This window comes from Mastigoproctus giganteus, chromosome 6, assembly GCF_048544385.1.
Source record: "Mastigoproctus giganteus isolate SK-2022 chromosome 6, ASM4854438v1, whole genome shotgun sequence".
NCBI lineage: Eukaryota > Metazoa > Arthropoda > Arachnida > Uropygi > Thelyphonidae > Mastigoproctus > Mastigoproctus giganteus.
Window position 1 is genome coordinate 136,218,484 of NC_143580.1, and position 19,066 is coordinate 136,237,549.

General features: G+C 37.1%; 2 protein-coding genes across 4 annotated transcripts in view; both read right to left on the reverse strand.

The window, feature by feature from the left end:
- Nucleotides 1-19,066, reverse strand: part of LOC150084598 (neurexin 1-like) — a 264,465-nt gene that overhangs the window by 21,669 nt on the left and 223,730 nt on the right. For all 3 annotated transcript variants that reach the window (XM_090376505.1, XM_090376507.1, XM_090376506.1), the window contains 3 exons: nucleotides 15,920-16,116; nucleotides 3,949-4,522; nucleotides 1,154-1,273 (listed from right to left, as the gene is read on the reverse strand). In XM_090376505.1, the coding sequence (XP_090232631.1) occupies nucleotides 1,154-1,273; nucleotides 3,949-4,522; nucleotides 15,920-16,116 (891 nt within the window). The remainder of the gene's footprint in view (nucleotides 1-1,153; nucleotides 1,274-3,948; nucleotides 4,523-15,919; nucleotides 16,117-19,066) is intronic.
- LOC150084599 (histone H2A-like) lies at nucleotides 5,194-5,581 on the reverse strand. Its single transcript, XM_090376508.1, has one exon. The coding sequence runs from the start codon at nucleotides 5,566-5,568 to the stop codon at nucleotides 5,194-5,196; it is 375 nt and encodes a 124-aa protein (XP_090232634.1). The 5' UTR covers nucleotides 5,569-5,581.

Sequence of the window (19,066 nt, forward strand, 5' to 3'; positions counted from 1 at the left end):
TCTACCCAAATGACATAACTCTCGGAGTTCTCTGGTATTTCCGCAAACACGCAAATTATTACATAGATGAGGGATTTGGGAATCGGTAGCAACGCTTACGGTAATATGCAAATATACAGGAATAATTTATGAAAACTGATAAGGCTAAATCACCGTATTCAACAACTGATGTGTTGTGCAGCCACTGACATTCCCTTTGACAGAAATTTCAGAACGTCGAGAAGCTGGCTATCAATGAACTCCATCTGCATTATATTACTTGCATATCCCCTGTTTTCATTGATTACCATATTGTGTGTGGTTTAACAAGAACATAAGTAGAAGAAATGCCTTTCAGAATGCGACCATTAAGGTAACATATGCACGCTCTAAAGAAATAATTGCAGGTCAGCAGGAGAAACGCTTTTCCCTGCAAAGAAAAGAAAATGCTGAATGTAGATGATTCAAATGGACTCAATGCGGGTAAGATGGTGATGTTCGCCTTCAGTTTAGTGGACTGATTACAAGCAGGGTGACAAATTACCCTTTTTTTCCTGCTCGATGCGATCTTTTCCGATAAAAACCACTTTTCATTTGGCAACGGATGCGAACAGAAGTAACTGCCATAAGGAGGGGGACATAAACATCCCCCACATTGTTTGGGAACACGAAAGAGAAGCAGCTAAAGTGAATGCCTGGAGAGCAGTTAGCATTGATTCTCTTTACCGCTCGCTTTACTCTTGCAAACTGGCACAGTCAACAGTTAGTCTTATCTTGTAATGGAGACATTTTTCTTGCCACTACGCCCCTTATCACCCGACACTACACACTTATTCTCCAACGCAAGATGAATGCGCTCTACCTTCTCGTCCAACAAATCGGGACGTAAACATCAATCCACGCATTAGCTATCATGTCTGCGGCTAAACTTGGTGAGGAAAGAAAGTTTAGTGAGAATTCGAGGGTTTTGGGGGGCGGGGGGAATCTCCTTTTTCTCTTAGAGAAAGCATGAAGTTATCTGGAAATGAACTCGTAGTAATATTTAAGAAAATTCTTTAGTCGTTCAGATTTTGTAAGGTTCCTTAAAGGCCATTCAACCGCTAAAGTGCATATGAATCCATAAGTAGAAGCACAATGCGCTTTATATTACATTAAGCAAATAGAAAGCACTTACCATCGGAACAAGTTGGTCCTGTATAGGAAGTCATATCACAGTCGCAAGTAAAACTGTTCCACATCTGAACGCAAATTCCTCTGTTAGCGCATGCGGTATTGCTGCATTTAGTGACATGTCCTAAAATTAAAATCATCCTTATCGATATGATAATAAAAATATCATAAATGATTGTATTAAAATAACTTTATAATTATGATATTCATTACTTGTATAATTCTGGCTTTCATAAACATTCATTCGTTCAAATGAATATATAAAATTCAGTTTATATTGTTTACACTAAATTACCGTATTATTTAACCGCCCAGACAAAAGCATACTTTTTGAAAAAAAATCCAAGTTTCTTTTCAGTACAATACTAATAATTAGGGTAAAATAACTTAGACTATAAAACTTTGCATTTTTCTTTTCTTTTTACAAGTAACACTTGCAACCAGTTATTGATACAAAGGTGGCTAACTGGATAAACTCTGCACCGCTTATGGGGGAAACTTTTTTCACAGCGTGGCCTACCCTACTTATCAGAAGAAATTCGTTTTTTACTGATGGAATTCATTTGAACAGAGGAGGTGCAAGGGCTTTTTCTCTTGCCATTGAAAAAGCCTCAAGGGTTCAGGAAACTGCTAATTGGGAGAGTTACGCGAATCATTGAAATGAGAGAGGTTAATGAAATGGGCCAAAATCTCACTTTTACAAAATCTCACTTTTGTGAGTACTTGTGTCCGACTTTTAATTGCGATATCCATAAAAACTGTCATTTTAAGGCAACTTGATGATTACTTCATCCACTCATGTGTGTATAACGTCTGTAAATCGCACTTGTCCTTTGGTGGGTTTGTTTGTTTTTCTTGGCCAAAAATTCCATTATGGCAAGTATAGCGTATTCAAAAGGGAACTTGGTTCTCACTAAGGATCCAAAACTGCATCAAAATGTGATAGCGCAAGAACTAATAGCGGGTAGTGACCACAATGTTAAAAAATGTGAAGTATTCAAAGATATTTCTGTGGTGAAAGGAAAAGAGGGAAGGCTTTATTTTAAAGAGAGGGACTATAATGGCTTGAGGTAATTCTTTTGGCGCTCATAACTGGAGAGTCAACTATACGCTGGTGGATGCAAGTTCATTATGGAGAGTATTCAAGGGATTTATCCTGGAAGCTACAAATGCATTTGTTCCAGTGGAGAAGTTCTGCAAAAAGAAAGATGCTCAAAGAAATGACAAAGAGAGGTTAAGGGTTTAATTGAAGAAAAAAAATAAATAAAAATGCATAGGATATCAGACTAAAGCGAGATCATTGAGTTTAACTTCAGTAGCGAGAAAAATCATGGAGTCGGTGGTTAAGCATACGATACAAATTCATCTCGATAGGAATAGCATCCTTAATGGATCGCAGCATAAGTTCGTGAAGACGAAGTCTTGCGTGACCAAACGAGTTAATTTTTCTGACAAAGGCATACAGCAGTTGGCTGCAAAAAGCAACTTTACTATTAGTTACCTTGACTTCAGTAAAGCAATTGATATGGTTCCACGTGACACGTAAGTATACATATTATAGAAAACTGAAATAATTAATAATAGCCTGAGCTGAATCGAGGCTGGCTAACAGATAGGAGATACAGAGCAGTCATAAGTGGATACTCCTCAGGGTGGATGGGCCAGTGTATCAAGTGGAATTTCTCAGAGATCAGTATTGGGGCCGCTTCTGCTTTTTACTTTTCTTAGCGACACTGATGAGTAAGTGCAGGTGAGTAAGTTGTCAAAGTGTGCTGATGATTTAAAGGTGGCGCTGATAATTAACATTCAAAACCAGGCTATTTTATTTCAAATTGAGAACCTGCTTAAACAAATAGTCTCAAAATGGCAACCAAACTTTAATACGTAATTCAAACCTTACTAAATGTAAGGTTTGAATCTAGGAAACAGAAATACAGAAGTTACTTATAATTGAAAGGTTGGTTGGGGGGGGGGGATCGGACGAGAAATACTTAGTGGTTACGATTCAGTCTGAGAAGATATTTTCAATGTACTGGTTTGGGAGGCACACGGTGTCCTGTCTATGGTATATAGAACTTTCGCAAGCACAGAAAATGAAGTAATTTCTCCTTTATATATGACGATGATTACGCAGAATATTGTATTCAGGTGTGGAGGCCACACTTGAAGAAAGATATAGAACTCCTAGAAAGGATTCAAAGAGGTGCGACCAGATTCGTGAGGAGTACTAATCGATGTCCATGAAGAACGGCTTCGTAGATGCCAATTCCAAAACGTGTCATCTTAAGCGGGCCTGATAGAGGTATTATACGTTCCTGAAGGGAATCGGAAAAATTAATGAGGGTGACAAATTTCTTCATTCATCTTTTCACTGGTAAAAGAGAAAAGAACCAGGGGACACAAATGCAGTATTTTTTGGAGATAAACCAGAAAGCTAGCTCTTATGAAGTTTACTTTCAGACAGCGTGTTACAGAATATAGATCACTGGAAGGAATTGCCTGCCGCGGTGGTCGAGGAGGAGAGTTCGTAAAGTTCAAAGCGGAATTGGATAGCCAATTTCTAACGACGGGAAGATATACATGATAGAAATTTCTTTTATTTTTAGCAGTTGCAGAAAGAGTCCGCTTCCTTTCATCATTTAGCCATTATAATACTAAATACTAACTGCGAAAATAACTTTGAAATTTTCTGTCATTTTTACAAATATTCACAGTAATATTAAAAAGGAAGTAGCTATCTCTGCCTGCACTATATCATCTTTAACTACTTCGGTTACAAATAAAACAGGTCTGGCTCACCTGCACATCCATTGGAAACAAGGGTGCTTGGAATTAGTGCATCTTTCGTCGGATCCATGGTTTCTCCATTCAGGTCGAGGGAGGCTAAACAGCCTTCGAATCCATGTCGAGACTGGATCAGCTTGGGCAGTGTTGTGTACATGGAACGTCTAACGCCTCCTAAATAGAGTAGACCATCTAGGTCCAGATGAACATTGAGTCCAGTGCTTGTCACCGTTGCAATCATATCATCAACCATTAAGGTATGTTGTTTGAGGGATGGACGGCCAATTGTAACAGCATGCCAATGGTTGTCATTCAATGTGTTTCTTGTGTTAGAACGAACCTTTGTAGGACCATCACCGAGGTTAAAGATATAGTGTAAATGTCCGTCAACCAGTTCGATTGCAATGAAGTCCTGACCTTTTCCTCCATTATAGAGGATGAGGCCATTGGGTTCTAATGTTTTAAACTGAAAATAGAGATTCATGGACGAGTAAGCCTTCAGCTGGGGGAAACCGATGAACGTAAACTTGGATTTAAATGTCACAGGGTGATGCACGATTTGTTCCTTCTTTCCAAACTTCGCAGTTACCTAGATATCGGGAAAAAAAAAGAAAAATTAAAAACACTAACATTTAGCTAGGAAACCATTTAAAACTACTAAATCCACTAGTGGCTTTAAGCAAGACAAGCTCGGACTTGAGGACTCGAACTGGGAGAACATAAATCGTGCCAAGGTTGACCAACTAATTTTATATCAACAAACTTACATTTTCAAGTAGGAAAAAACTCTACAACTGCAGTGATATATCGCCCTATTGTAAAATGATAACGTTTTCATTCAAGTTTGGTGTACTGTTCAAATTGGCACTGCTTGCTTCGCAGTTCCTTTGACTCGTTCTATCACCTCTAAAAAAAATGCGTAACGGCAACTTGCCAACAAGACTGACTCAACCACTGGGGCCAAAACGTGGAACTGTGTGGCGTGCAGTTCCACCTATAGTCAAATTTCAAAGTTGAAAACGATTTCGTGTTTTTATTCGTTTATTATTGAAATGATTATTGGAAATTGAGGATGAGTATAGTATATGCGGGACCTGCTAATAAAAATATTCATTGCGTTGCACTGTTCTTCACAAAATTTCATATAACTCCGTTAACTGTACATTTAGATTTAAAAGCTGGGGGGTTCTGCAGTTCCGCAGAGCCTACCAACGACCCGCCCCTGTGTTTGTCTACGGAGCAGTTTGTTTTTGGAGCAGTTTAAGACTTCTTCTCAGTCTTCTTGGGCAATAGAACAGCTTGAATATTAGGAAGAACACCACCCTGTGCGATGGTCACTCCAGAAAGCAGTCTGTTCAATTCTTCATCATTACGGATTGCCAGTTGAAGGTGACGAGGAATGATTCTGCTTTTCTTATTGTCACGGGCCGCATTACCTGCCAATTCCAGAACTTCAGCAGCCAAATATTCGAGGACAGCAGCCAGATATACTGGGGCACCGGCACCTACACGCTCAGCATAGTTCCCTTTACATAAAAGACGATGGATACGGCCGACGGGAAACTGAAGTCCGGCACGGCTAGAACGAGTCTTGCTCTTCCCCTTGACCTTGCCTCCTTTACCACGACCAGACATGATGACGATATACACACAAATGAACGAAAACCTCAAAAATGAAAGTAGTGGAAGTACTACTGCTGCTTGTAGAGAATACCGTCGACGGTTTCCTAACCACAGAATACCGGATTCAAGAGCGTTTACAACAAACTGCATGAGACTAGTGCAGTTCCCTGCGCTCATATTTCTTCTGAACGTGCAAATAAACAAAATGTGGATGAAATACAACACATTCTTCAGTCGGTAGAACGTAGTCCTACTATTAGTACACGAAGAATTTCTACACGTATTGGTATTCCGCAGACAAGAGTATGAAGAATATTACGTGAGTACGGCTTGTATCCATTTCACATACAGCGGGTGCAACACCTTCAACCAGGAGACGACGCTCAGCGATTGGAATTTTGTCGTTGGATAAATGCTAATCGCCGATTAATTCAATTAATACTGTTCAGCGATGAAGCTATTTTCACCCGTAACTCTCATAGGTGGTCAGAGGAAAATCCACATGGCACTGTACAAACAAATTTTCAACATCGCTTCTATGTAAACTTGTGGTGGGGTATCATTGACAATCATCATCATCATGGCTCGATGTTGGTGCATAAATCCAACCTCTTCATGATGATGAAGAGGTTGAAGAAATGTACACTGAAATTGAGAGTCTTCTAGATGAGCAGAAAACCCACTACACTATTATTATGGGGGACTTCAATGCTAAGGTTGGAAAAAGGCAAAACAGCGCAGAAAGAGGAACTATAGGAAATTTTGGAATTGGTGAAAGAAATAAAAGAGGTGAAAGACTTGTGGAATTTGCAGAATCTCAAGGAATGTCAGTAATGAACACTTTTTTCAAGAAAAGGGTGAACAGAAAGTGGACATGGAAGAGTCCAAATGGATTAACAACTAATGAAATCGACTTCATCCTGACTAACAGAAGATATATTGTGAATGATGTTACCGTCCTGAATAAGGTAAATGTTGGAAGTGATCACAGAATGGTAAGATGTACACTTGATATAGATGTAGGAAAGGAAAGGAAAAAACTGACTCTAGTAAATAATACAAAGGTCTATGAGATAACAGAAGAGGAGAAAAAGCAGTATGTACTGGAACTTAAGAACAAGTTTGAGCTTCTGCAGACTGCTCAGGACCAAGATATCGACGAGGAATATTACAACTTTCTGAAAGTGATAAAGCCCAAGAAACCTATAGGGAAACAGAAATCCAAAGAAGAAAAAATTAGTCAAGAAACACTTGTCATGATGAACCAAAGACGACAAATGAAGAGCAAGAAAAACACTGACAGGGAGAAAATTGAGTATACTGAGTTATGCAAAGCCATTAGAAAGAGACTCAGAGAGGACATAAGAAGGTTTAACACAAGAAAAGTAGAACAAGCATTAAGGGAAAACAAAGGATTTAAATCAGCAGTCACGAGCAGTAATACAGAAAGACAAATGATACTGAAACTGAAGAATAGCGATGGTGTACTTATAAACAGCAGAGAAGGCATAATTCAAATAGCAGAAGACTACTATAGAGAATTATACAAGGAGCGAGGGAATGATACCAGCAGTAGGGAAGATGGATTGCAAAGTAGCAACACATACGACATACCCGATATTCTTCCTGATGAGGTAGAACATGCAATGAAGAAAATGAAGAATCGGAAAGCCCCGGGGGAAGATGAAATTATTGTAGAGTTGTTAAAATTGGGAGGAAGAGACATAACACAAAAACTGGCAAGGCTCTTCACAAAGTGCATTAGAAAAGGTGTGATGCCTAAACAGTGGAATAATGCAATCATAGTTTTGCTGCATAAGAAAGGAGATAAATCAGAAATTGGAAATTATAGACCAATTAGCTTGTTATCCCACATCTACAAGTTGTTCACAAGGGTCATTACTAACAGATTAGAAAGAATACTTGATGAGAATCAACCGAAAGAGCAAGCTGGCTTTAGGACAGGATTCTCAACTATGGATCACCTTCACGTAATATCACAGCTAATGGAGAAAGCAATTGAATATCAAACACCATTATGCCTGGCATTTGTGGATTATGAAAAGGCATTTGACTCTATACAGCATAAGGCAATGTTTCGGGCACTAGAAAGACAAGGCATAGATACTCCATATATTATGATTTTGAAGAAAATATATGAGAGTGCTACCTCCTTTATTAGACTAGACAAAGACAGTAGCAAATTTAAAATCGAGAAAGGAGTTCGACAAGGAGACACAATATCTCCGAAGCTGTTTACTGCTGCCCTTGAGGAAACTTTCAGAAGATTAGACTGGTCGCAGAAAGGAGTCAATGTGAACGGAGAGTACCTAAACCATTTACGATTTGCAGATGACATTGTGGTCATAAGCCACGATCCCAAAGAATTAGAGGAAAATCTTAATCAGTTATGCACAGTTAGTAAGGATTTTGGACTAAAGATGAATATGGCTAAAACAAAAGTAATGATGAACAAGTATGCCACTGAAAGGGAAATAATGATTGAAGGAGCAGTAATTGAAAAGGTGGAGTCATATACTTATCTGGGACAAGTTATTAGCTGTAATAATGATAAATGGCTGGAAGTCAAGAGAAGAATAAATTTTGGATGGATAGCATTCAGGAAATATAGTCACATACTGAAGAGCAATATCCCAGTTTGTCTGAAACGCAAAATAATGAATCAATGTATACTCCCCACCATGACTTATGGAAGTGAAACTTGGGCACTCACCAAAAGAATGGAAGAGAAGCTAAGAACTACACAGCGAAGAATGGAACGAATTATATTGGGAATCAGACTGTTAGATAAGAAGAGAAACACATGGATTAGGCAGCAAACTCAAGTAAAGGACATTCTTATCAAAACTAAAGAACTAAAATGGTGTTGGGCAGGACACATAGCTCGAAGACATGATGACAGATGGACTAAGAAAATAACAGAATGGTACCCAAGAGGAGCTAGAAGAAAACCTGGAAGACAAAGGCGGAGATGGATAGATGAAATTCATGAGTTTTTGAGTAGTAAATGGATGGCCAGTGCTCAAAACAGAAGGAACTGGAAAGTTGCTGGAGAGGCCTTCATCCTGCAGTGGATTGAAAATGGCTGATGATGATGATGATGATGATCATTGACAATCAGTTGATTGGGCCCATTTACCTAGAATTTCTACAAAACGAACTTCCACTACTATTGGAGGATGTTCCCTTGGCTACAAGGATTGGTATGTTCTATCAGCACGACAGAGCTCCTGCACATTATACCCGTCTAGTGATACACTATCTAAATCGAACTTTCCCTGAACGATGGATCGGCTGCGGTGGTCCCGTTCATTGGCCACCAAGGTCTCCACACCTCACTCAGTTAGATTTTTTTTGTAGGGGTGGACGAAAAGCGCAGTATATAAAGAAAGGCGAATACAAGTGACGAATTGCTCGCTTGAATTTTGGATACTGCTGCTCTCATAAAGGAACACCAAGACGACCTCAGAAGAACAACACGTCATATTATCACAAGAGTTGCAAAGTGCATTGAGGTGGGCATGGGGATGTTCGAACATTTATTGCGAACTGTAAAAAAAAATTGTCAATTATTTGTGTTTTGTATCATTCAAAATCATCCACCTGTAATAATGGCTCTCATAATGGCTTTGCGCGTACCAGTTTCAAACAGCTGTTATCTCTGTATCCATCGAGAATTGGACACATGTTTATGTAATTTTTTTTATTCAGAATAATCGATACCATATAACCTCCCAAAATATTTACTATTCCTCCTGAATCACCCCTGTATATCAGTTAGTTATAATTTCTATGGATGACCCGAAATTGTATGATATCATCTAGACCTGGAATGAGTGCATCCACCTGTAATTATCATTCGTAAGCCACTTTGTTGAGGGACTTATTATCAGGAGCTTCTGGTCAAATGTTAGAATTTTTTTAAATTAATTATATCCTTAGTCGGCATCTATGACTACGTATCATAGATGCTCCTGGAATTTGATCTTCCCGAATAGATACGGGAAGATCGAAGCATCTGAATTAATAGATTCGATGCTTCCCGAATCAATAGATTCTTTAACACAGTGAATTCTGACCTTCTTAGCCACTTTTCGTAAATGTATTTTTAAGGACAGGCAATAGTTTCATAATGAATTTCATCTTTCGTGTCTACACGATGCATATCATGTTTACGTAGATTGTACTTCAGAACTTAGACATCACAGTCCAAGTTTTGTTTTCCCATTCCTGCATAATTAATACAGCGAAGCACAATGTGTATGATACGGAATTACAAGGGAACGTCAAAGTAAGTTTCCCATTGGAAAAAGAAACTTATACAAAAAATACAAGAATGCATGGTAGATCTGTAGCTATGATCCACAGAGCAGACTCTGATAAAAACCAACGTTACGTTCTTGAAACTGCGGCATTTGGTATACGAAACCTATTGTCGTGTAAGTCTTAAACTTACCCTATAGAGCACGTTCAATTTGTTGGAATATCCAATTTTTGGACCTCGAAATGCCTATCTACATTTGCTGTCCTCAACTCTCTGCCTTCTCTAGTCTCTCTCTCACTAACTTTACACTCAAAAAATTCTCTTCGCAGTTCTGTACCCTTTCACTTTAGTGTATTCCGGTATTCCATTGTTTTCAATTTACTTTTACTGCTATGTTAACCGTTGTATCATTCTATGCTACTAAATACACGACACTATTACTTCTTAGGCTGCAGCTTGGCAGTTCTGGTCGCAGTTTGAATCACAATACTATTCGAAATCACAATACTATTCAGTTGAATCACAATACTATTCGAAATGTTGATGCAATTGTAAAATGGCTGGCACTTTTGCCTGCATTCGAATCCAGTTCATTTATTCATGATGCAATAATCGAAAACGAACAAAGCTGCGATAATACGACTTTAATAGTGGGCAATAAAAATTGCATTTTTTCCCTATAAAGTGGGTATGTAGCCATTGTGTAAAGGAGGGGAATACCTAAATATGGTATTTTTATTATTTATTTATAAATATATGATATAATAATTTATTTAAATTTTATATAATTTACTTAAATCTAGTATTTCTAAAATGGCCACAATGCTTTTAATTCTCTTATTCAATTATTTGCAAATAATTAATCGTGTATTTTGTTCCAATTAATCGAACAAAGGAATCATTGCACACCAGTGAATTCTCGCAATTACAGACAAAATATTTTCGGACGCCTCATAGCCTTAATTGCTTTGGTGCTCAATACACATATACAAACAAAAATCTGTTCTTTTCTATATATATACTAGATAATTACAATACATATGCAATTTTCTGATTATACATCCTTATCTCGATGCCTCTCCCATTAAAAGAAGAACCATAACCTTTTGTATAACCCCTTACTCCAAGCAGGTAACAAATTTATTATTACAGAATACTGATTTCTTTGCAATTATAAATAAGACGAAGTTCATTATTAATATCGGTTACTATTATAAATGTTCGTAACGCTTGTCTAAGCATGTTTAGTCGACTATGATGTTATCTTTGCAGGGGACCGGTTTTAAAGTGGTATAAATGAACAATGTAGAGGAGACAGACAAATTGTATCAATCAGTAAAAAAAGTTTAAGACTCGTACATGGTACCGAATATTGTATTAAACGTGTAAAACTTTTCCTGACCAAGCTCAGTCTTCTTTGATCCTATCCGATGAAACAAACGTCCAGTGAAGACAAAAGAACGATACCAGATGATAAATAGCACCTGCATCTACTACTCTTGATTAGATTTAGCACATTGCAATACGCTAGTCCAGTCAGTGTCTTGGCTGTGACCTATTTTAACACCAGAAAATCCCAAAGGACACTTAAGCCAGCCTTTAAGGCAGAGCATTAGCTGTAAAGCAGAGTGTTGGAACATCATCGCACGACCATTTATTGAGAAGAAGAAGAAGATATCAAGATAATTGCAGGGTGTCGCGATGAATTTCTCAAGCGACCACATTGCGGTTGTGGTAACCTAATAAACAATCATCCTGCACTAATCTTCGCAGCACATTCATAGGCCGAAGGAACTTAATCAACAAGAAACAATCAATGGTGTACAGAACATCTGTAAAGGGGGTCTTTATGGTTTCCTAAGTTTGTTCTAGTAGTCTTCAAATAGCTGCAATTAGAAGGCTCACATTTAAAATTACTAAGGAACTTCTTTCTCGTAGATAAATTATTACCATAATATAATAAAGAAATATCCTGAAAAATTCAGATCAAGTTTACCCAAAAGGCAGATTAAATTGCAACTAATACTTAAAAAATCAAAATTAAGGTGAATTAGGTGTTGTTCATAATTAAAACAAGAAACAATCTAAATGAAGCAGATATAAGATATTCCTTGAGCTCCATGACGCGTAGGTAAACTGTGTTGTTTGAAGGGTTCTACTCCATTATGTACACATTTCCAATTCGGAAATAAACATGATAATACCAACGTATGTTTTGAAGCAGATATATTGCATCATACTCTGACATATACGCCCTGATTACGTTATAATAACCGAAAATAAGGAAACTATACACATGAATATTAGAATATGTTTTCATATAATAAAATAAAAAAGCGTAGAGTATACGTACATGAATTTTTTAACCAGGGTGAAAAAATTGTCGATGTTCTCTTCTGAAATATTGTTCAATGTGACGATCACTGATATCAAAAATATACTGTAAATCCAGAAATGCATCTGACTGCGCTGCTCTTAGCAACTTTACCTATGAAATATTCGACATACCTTGCAATTCTAATCTTCAAGTCCACCCGAGTGTGAAAATCCATCTGATTTCCCAGAAGAAAGTTTGTGGACCTCATCGGACCACAGACCGTCCAAAGATATATCATCGTCTACCTCCATTCTCGCCAGAAACTAGAGAACAAAGTCTTTATGTTTCTGTAGATCAAGGGGTTAGGTATTTCGTAGCATTTTATTATTATTATTATTATTATTAAAATCAGTTTATTTCCCAAGAAACCTTGGGTCACCCCGGGACGACTCTGTGACAGAAGGGTGTGAATATTTACAGACTAAGGTGCGAGGAACACAATGTACAATAAACAAGAGTACATGCGTGCTCGACCCGAGACTTTTACAGGATTAAATATACAATAATATACAAAATATATGATTGCATGGAGACAAAAAGTCTTTGTCATATACAAATAGGCAAATTTAAAAAAAAAAACAAAAAAAAAACAAGTCAGTCATGTCCAGGAGCAAGTGAGTATTATAGATTCATTATCTGGTAGCAGTTCTTGAGGATTTCCTTCCTGTAGGGCTTGTCTTCACAGAACCTATCAGGGTGGATCCTAAATTTATTGAAGATCCGAAGACAATTGGCTGGAAACATGTTCCTCAGGGAATCAATGCTTGACAACGTAAGACGCAGAGGGAGACAGGAGTTGGGGTGCTCCCCTCTTGCTCTCCTCGGGCCAGAGATTAATGTGGATACAGATGGGGCATCAATTCGCCTTGTTATAAGCTGTGCAAGCGTGAGGATATTTTTTGTCATGATGATATGTCTCCAGGGAGTGGTGCCCAGATTTGCTTGTAGGATAGATCTGGAGATAGTTAGGGGGTGGCCTACCACCCTGTTCATCCATCTAAGCAACAAGTACTCCAAACTGAGATACTTCTGAAGGTATGAGGCAGGGGCAGACGACCAAATTTCTGAAGCATAGAGAGGAATAGGCGTAATACACCTCAGGATGTGTCGAACAAGCAGCGCTGGCTGATGCACACCGACGAGCTCTTGACGCACTGCCCAAAGAGCAGCGAACGTCTTCTGCTTCATCCTGACAAAGTGAGGCTGAAATGTGAGCCCAGCATCCCAGGTGAGGCCAAGATCAGCATGAGAGGTCACCTTTTGCACCGGTTCCCCACTAACAAAGATTTTGATATCATTTTTGACTTTCTTTTTTTTTTTTTTTTTTTATGAAAACCCCAAACACGAAAGGTATCAAAACCTATAGTACTTAGTACCGTGCATGGGTTGAAGGAGAAGTATGGGGAGAGGGGAATGCCGGAAACTTTGCTCTAGAGACTAAACATGGGTTTCACCACTTCAAGCCTCCAATAAACTTCTTGGTTATCGTCAATTGCGCCGATTTGGAAGGGCTCAGATGCAGTCCAATTGTGGCAAGATAACTTTCCAAGCTCAATATCTGCCTAGAAGCTTGTTGGTTGATATCATGAATCTGATGATTTATGATCTGAGCTCATGTAGAACATCAGATCGTCGGCATAAGAGACGAAGTTTGGATTCTGAGCAAGGAAAGGCTCCAAAACTGCTGCAAACAGGATAGCTGACAGTACGCTTCCTTGCGGGATGCCTCTTGAGACGTCAATAGTTACTTGAAAGTCATTGTGGGTCACAGACAGGTGTCTGGGAAGTAAAATAGACTTCAAAATTTGAAGTAAGGTATCTGCCAGACCGAAGTAGTATTTCAGAATGGTAAAAAGAGCTGGGAGGTGTATTTTGTCATAAGCCGATTTTACTAATGTTCAGTTTTCGTGAAATCACCTGGTATCAGATGACGCATACCAATCGCTTGCTGCTGCCGAACACAACAATGATAAAATTCACCGTTGGTTGCCATCCTTTTCGATGAGTTTTAAGCAAAATGTCTGTCGTCCCAAACATTATCATGTTGAGCAAGCCGGTTTGTGGAAGCGCTCGTCTTTTCAATCGCTTGTTGTTTTTGGGCCAAAGCAGCCAAAAATAAGAGGATACGTCCGTATACTGCATCAGTAAATTGTGAATGTTCTATGATCAATGTGCCATTTTTTTCTGAATAAAAAACTCGATTTTCTAGAGAAGGGGGGGAACTGTGCAATACTCACTTGAATACCCAAGAAACGATGTGAAAAAAAAAAAAAGATAAAAATTTCTGCTCTCTTGACAGAGTTAGAACTTTGCCTTTATCACAGATATATGGAGGGCAGCGATCACAACCACTGTTATATGCGAAGTTTCTCAGTTTCTTTGGACGGATAAATGCCTGAAGCAAAGCCAAGGAGCTGCTGTTGCAGTAACAAAGATTCACTACCCAACAATGCACGATTCTCCGTTCCAAGTACTACGTTGAATTTCTCTGCTGCTCTGTAATCACCAGCTTTTACTAACACATCTACAATATCTTATTTCCATACTTACTGCATAAAATACCAATTTAACCTTAGTATCACTTTTAGGAACTATTTTACACGCTTTCCTTTCTTTATGGTCTATATCAGGGGGTATCACAAAAAGCTGGCATGATATTCAACACGGTCTGCCCGAAGTTTCCAAAATCACATTAAAACATTAAAAAGTATACTAAATAAAAGATATAAAATTTCCGCCAACAAACTTTCTTAGAATACTCTGTATGGTTTCTATTCAGGCTGTTTATTGGCTTGATAAGTAAGGCTCGATAAATAAAAAAATATTGCTATGAGCTAACTTTGGCTTTGAAATAAATGCACAAAACTATTGGTCATTTTGAATTAGTGTCTGCCACTTTTTCATTTGAAAAAGTGGCAGGAAAATCTCATGAAAAGAATGCATCCGACGTTGAACGCCATGTTTATGGCTGGAATGCTACAATACGTGTTCATATTAGTCGTGTGCTTTAAAAGCTTTCATAAAAAATACATTTTAAAGCGAATATGATTAATTTCTCGTACATTTTTGACTATTAAAGATCAGTGAAGTGATAATAGTTTTTCCTAGTCATTTACTATTAAGATCTTATAGTTATTACATATTAAATTCATGGATAAATGGGACAGATTTTATATATATTTCATCGAAATCTTAAATAAATTTGCTAGTAAATTCCACTACTGCTCAGTGATAATTCATTAATTTATTGTAAAGTTCACAAAATATAAATAAAAATCTATAAATTATAAGAATTTTTTATAGATATCGCTAATCAGAACATCGGGATTTGCTGTGCAATAGTTAATACACTAAAATGTTTAATGTGCGTATAATTCAGTAATTTCACCCTACTGTGCTGTAGATGAATTACTGTGAGAGGATTATGAGAACCGGTTGGTGCGGCCCACGAATCTTCCTGATGGGTGTGGCATCCCTGGTTCTTATTATATTACAAACTTTTGAAAAGTCTGGGAGAGAGTTTCAAAGAATCCTTAACTAAGGTGATAAATAAATGCATTATAACCTTCAACAGAACATATTACTCATTGATTTACAAATTTTATTTCTTTAGAAATAATATTAAAACGTAACACATATTTTAAGACCTATTATTTATATCTGTTGTTCATAATGAACTGTGTCAAAAAGAAATTTCTTACCTTGAAGTTCGTCATTTGTCCGCTGCGCACCATATCAAAAAAGTGGTTACCGTTGAATATCAAATGTTGCATATGCCCAATGAAGTTTGCCATGTCTTTGGTTGGATTCAATGCAGAGAAAGTCACGCTTCTATCGGGGGTGACGGCTCCGATGTGCATAGAGTGAAAGTCTAGAGTTATGTGCTGACCACTTAGTTCTGGAAATAAATTAATATGGTGGATATAGCAAAGCAACAATAAGACACTGGCAATGATCTTATTGGTGTGAGCTCTAAACGATGCGCATTTTTCTGAATTCAATATGCAGTTATGCATGGAGGGAATATCTCAAATTCACTCATTTGACTACCTTGCCAACAACACAGATTTTCATGAAGTAAAAGGGGGTCGAACCCCCTATCATTTTGTCGCTTTGAAGCCGAAGTGGGGCTTTGTTTTAAAAATATTTCAGAAAATGTGGGACAAGTTTTATTACAAACAAAATCCTTTTTAAATAATGCATTTATTAATACATATTTAAATAGTTAATATTTGTTATAAATAGTACCGAATTTGAGAGGATAATGTGGCTATAGTTATGATTACTTATTCCACGTCGTTTATTCATAAATTAAAACATCAGGACATTCTAAACCTCAAGGTTACATTAACGTGGATCTTGATTCTCTTAATTTTTTCTTCTTTGTGTTATTCCAACCATTATAAGAATGGGTGGCACTACTTTGACTCTTGTATAATTATTACTATAAAACTTTCATCGGTCATATATATTATACACTTTTCAACATTCCAGTTTTATAAGGATGTGGCGCCATCTATTATTCCAAAGAGTAATTGCTCCTTTGGCATAATGGAAGGCACTCTGAACACATATTTAGTGCAAGTCCCACCAAGAGCAACGCCAGCTTTTCATTAAATTTTCCTTATCGTATTTCATCATCTTCATCTTTTTTCAACGAGGATATAAATGTTACTGAAGGTTGCATTATGTAGAGTACAATGAGTTCTCCTCACTGTGTTTCAGTAAATGATTAATAAAGGGTTGCAGCGATGTTAGAAGAGGGGGTGCCCTTAAAACTTTTATACAGTTAATTTTTTTAAAGCTTTTGTATTGTATCAAAACAAGTGTACTCAGATCGAGTTCGCCCAAGTTATTTTTTATCTATACTACATTTCATTGTGTGTTTTTTTTTTATTTTTAGGTGAGTAGTTCAATTCTGGGTTTCGACAGATCTCTTTTTAAGCAATATTTCATTACAATAACTTCATTTTATTGCCAACAAATGGATGCAAGGCAAGTACCAAAAATGACAGGATTTAGTTTCATGTTCGTTCGATATAATTTATAATATACTCTAACAATACACAGACAATGAAATTACTAAATCTGCATGAAAAAATATAAACTTTTTCTTAATAATGCAATAAATAAGTTAAAACTAAAAAAACAAAAAAAAAGAAGTTTAAAAACTCAATTTCCAAATGTACCAACACGGAATTCTGATTTTCATAATTTTAGAACTTTACGTTACATATGGAATGAATTAATAAAAATAACCAAATATTTATATTTTTCAATGTAATTTTTATTTTTACACTAGAAGTTTTATTTTCAAAATTTATTTTTATTTAATGTGTTAAGTGAAGGACATTCCGTGGTTCTTTATAATGAATTCATTTGAAATGTGAATAACACTACTTAAACCATGTGAACTATTGTTATCAAGTGAAATTCATTGTGCACAATATTATTGGCGACATTTCTGGGTTCCATGTTGAATCTTGTCATCAGGCCTAAACCCACTAAGATACATACAGAAATATACTAAAGCCAAATCTCTTACTTTTACTGATGTTTGCAAGAAAAAATGCGCACTAATGTGGACTACACCCTTCCTTTTTCTTGTCCTTATGCAGTTCTCTGCATACTTCATAATCAAGCTAACTTTTGAGTAATTTTGGTTTCATTAATATCAGTTCTTTTTTTTTTTTTTTTTAGTTTTATTTACAAGTTAAAACGTACACTTATTCCGAAATAGCAGGATGTTCCAGGGGATGAACACCTCAGTAACATAAGTATTTTGAGAAAGCTAGCTCTCTATAACAGTAAGATATTTTACGTGATAATAACATCTAGTAATGACAATAATACTCTGCAATACTCGTAGTGCATAAATAATGATAATTTAATTAATGCAAAATAAAAATGTAATTTATAAATATACGAAGGTAAATCAGCACACCGTGACTTCGTCAATGCAGATGCAGGGACGGGTCCTTAAGCATAACTTGTGTGAAGTTTAAACATGCCTTTTGTACAGGGATGGAAATTAATAGAAACACCCGTGATAAGTGTCATGGGTATGCACCAATTATGGTGGTGGGCTATCCTTTGCTTTTAAAATAGCTTATTTTCTACGTGGAATAGATTCAAATAAATCGAGAATTGTCTTAAGAGGAATATGTAGCATTCTTCATGGAGGAATGCTTCAAGCTCTTTAAGTGATGAAGGCGGAGGAAATCTGCTTCTCACTCTCCTCTCCAAATAAATTCACAGTGGCTCAATAACATTTAGGTCTGGTAATTATGCAGACCACGGGGGATGCTTAGCCTCAGTTTCATTCTCCTCAAACCAAGATTGAAGGCTGTCTGTATTGTCATCTTGAAACATGGCATGTTTAAAGATTATAATGGCATGTTTGTGTGAAACTATGTTTGCACTGTGTGATGTCAAGGTGATTAGTGGAAATAATCCGCCCGTTCTGGGTAATGATAGGATCTAAAGAATAACAATATATTGATGCCGAAACCATCGTTGATCCTCCGCTATGTTTGGCAGTTGGCACCATACAGTCAGGATGGTGCGCTTCCTTTCATATTCGGCAAATGTAAACTCTCCTTGATGTTAAAAAGTGTGAACGATGATTCGTCTGAAAAATTACGTTTCCAATCATCAAGTGTCCAGTTTTTTGCTCCTTGCACCATTGTATTCTTCTTCAAGCATTACCGTCAGTAACGAGTGGCTTGTCAAAGCGGTCCTGCTTTATGAAATTTCAGCTTTATGAAATTCTTGCCGATACTCACGTTAAGTAGTGCAGTTTTTGAGGTAGTAGTTTTATGTTTTCGAGCTACAATGCTTTTCAGTCA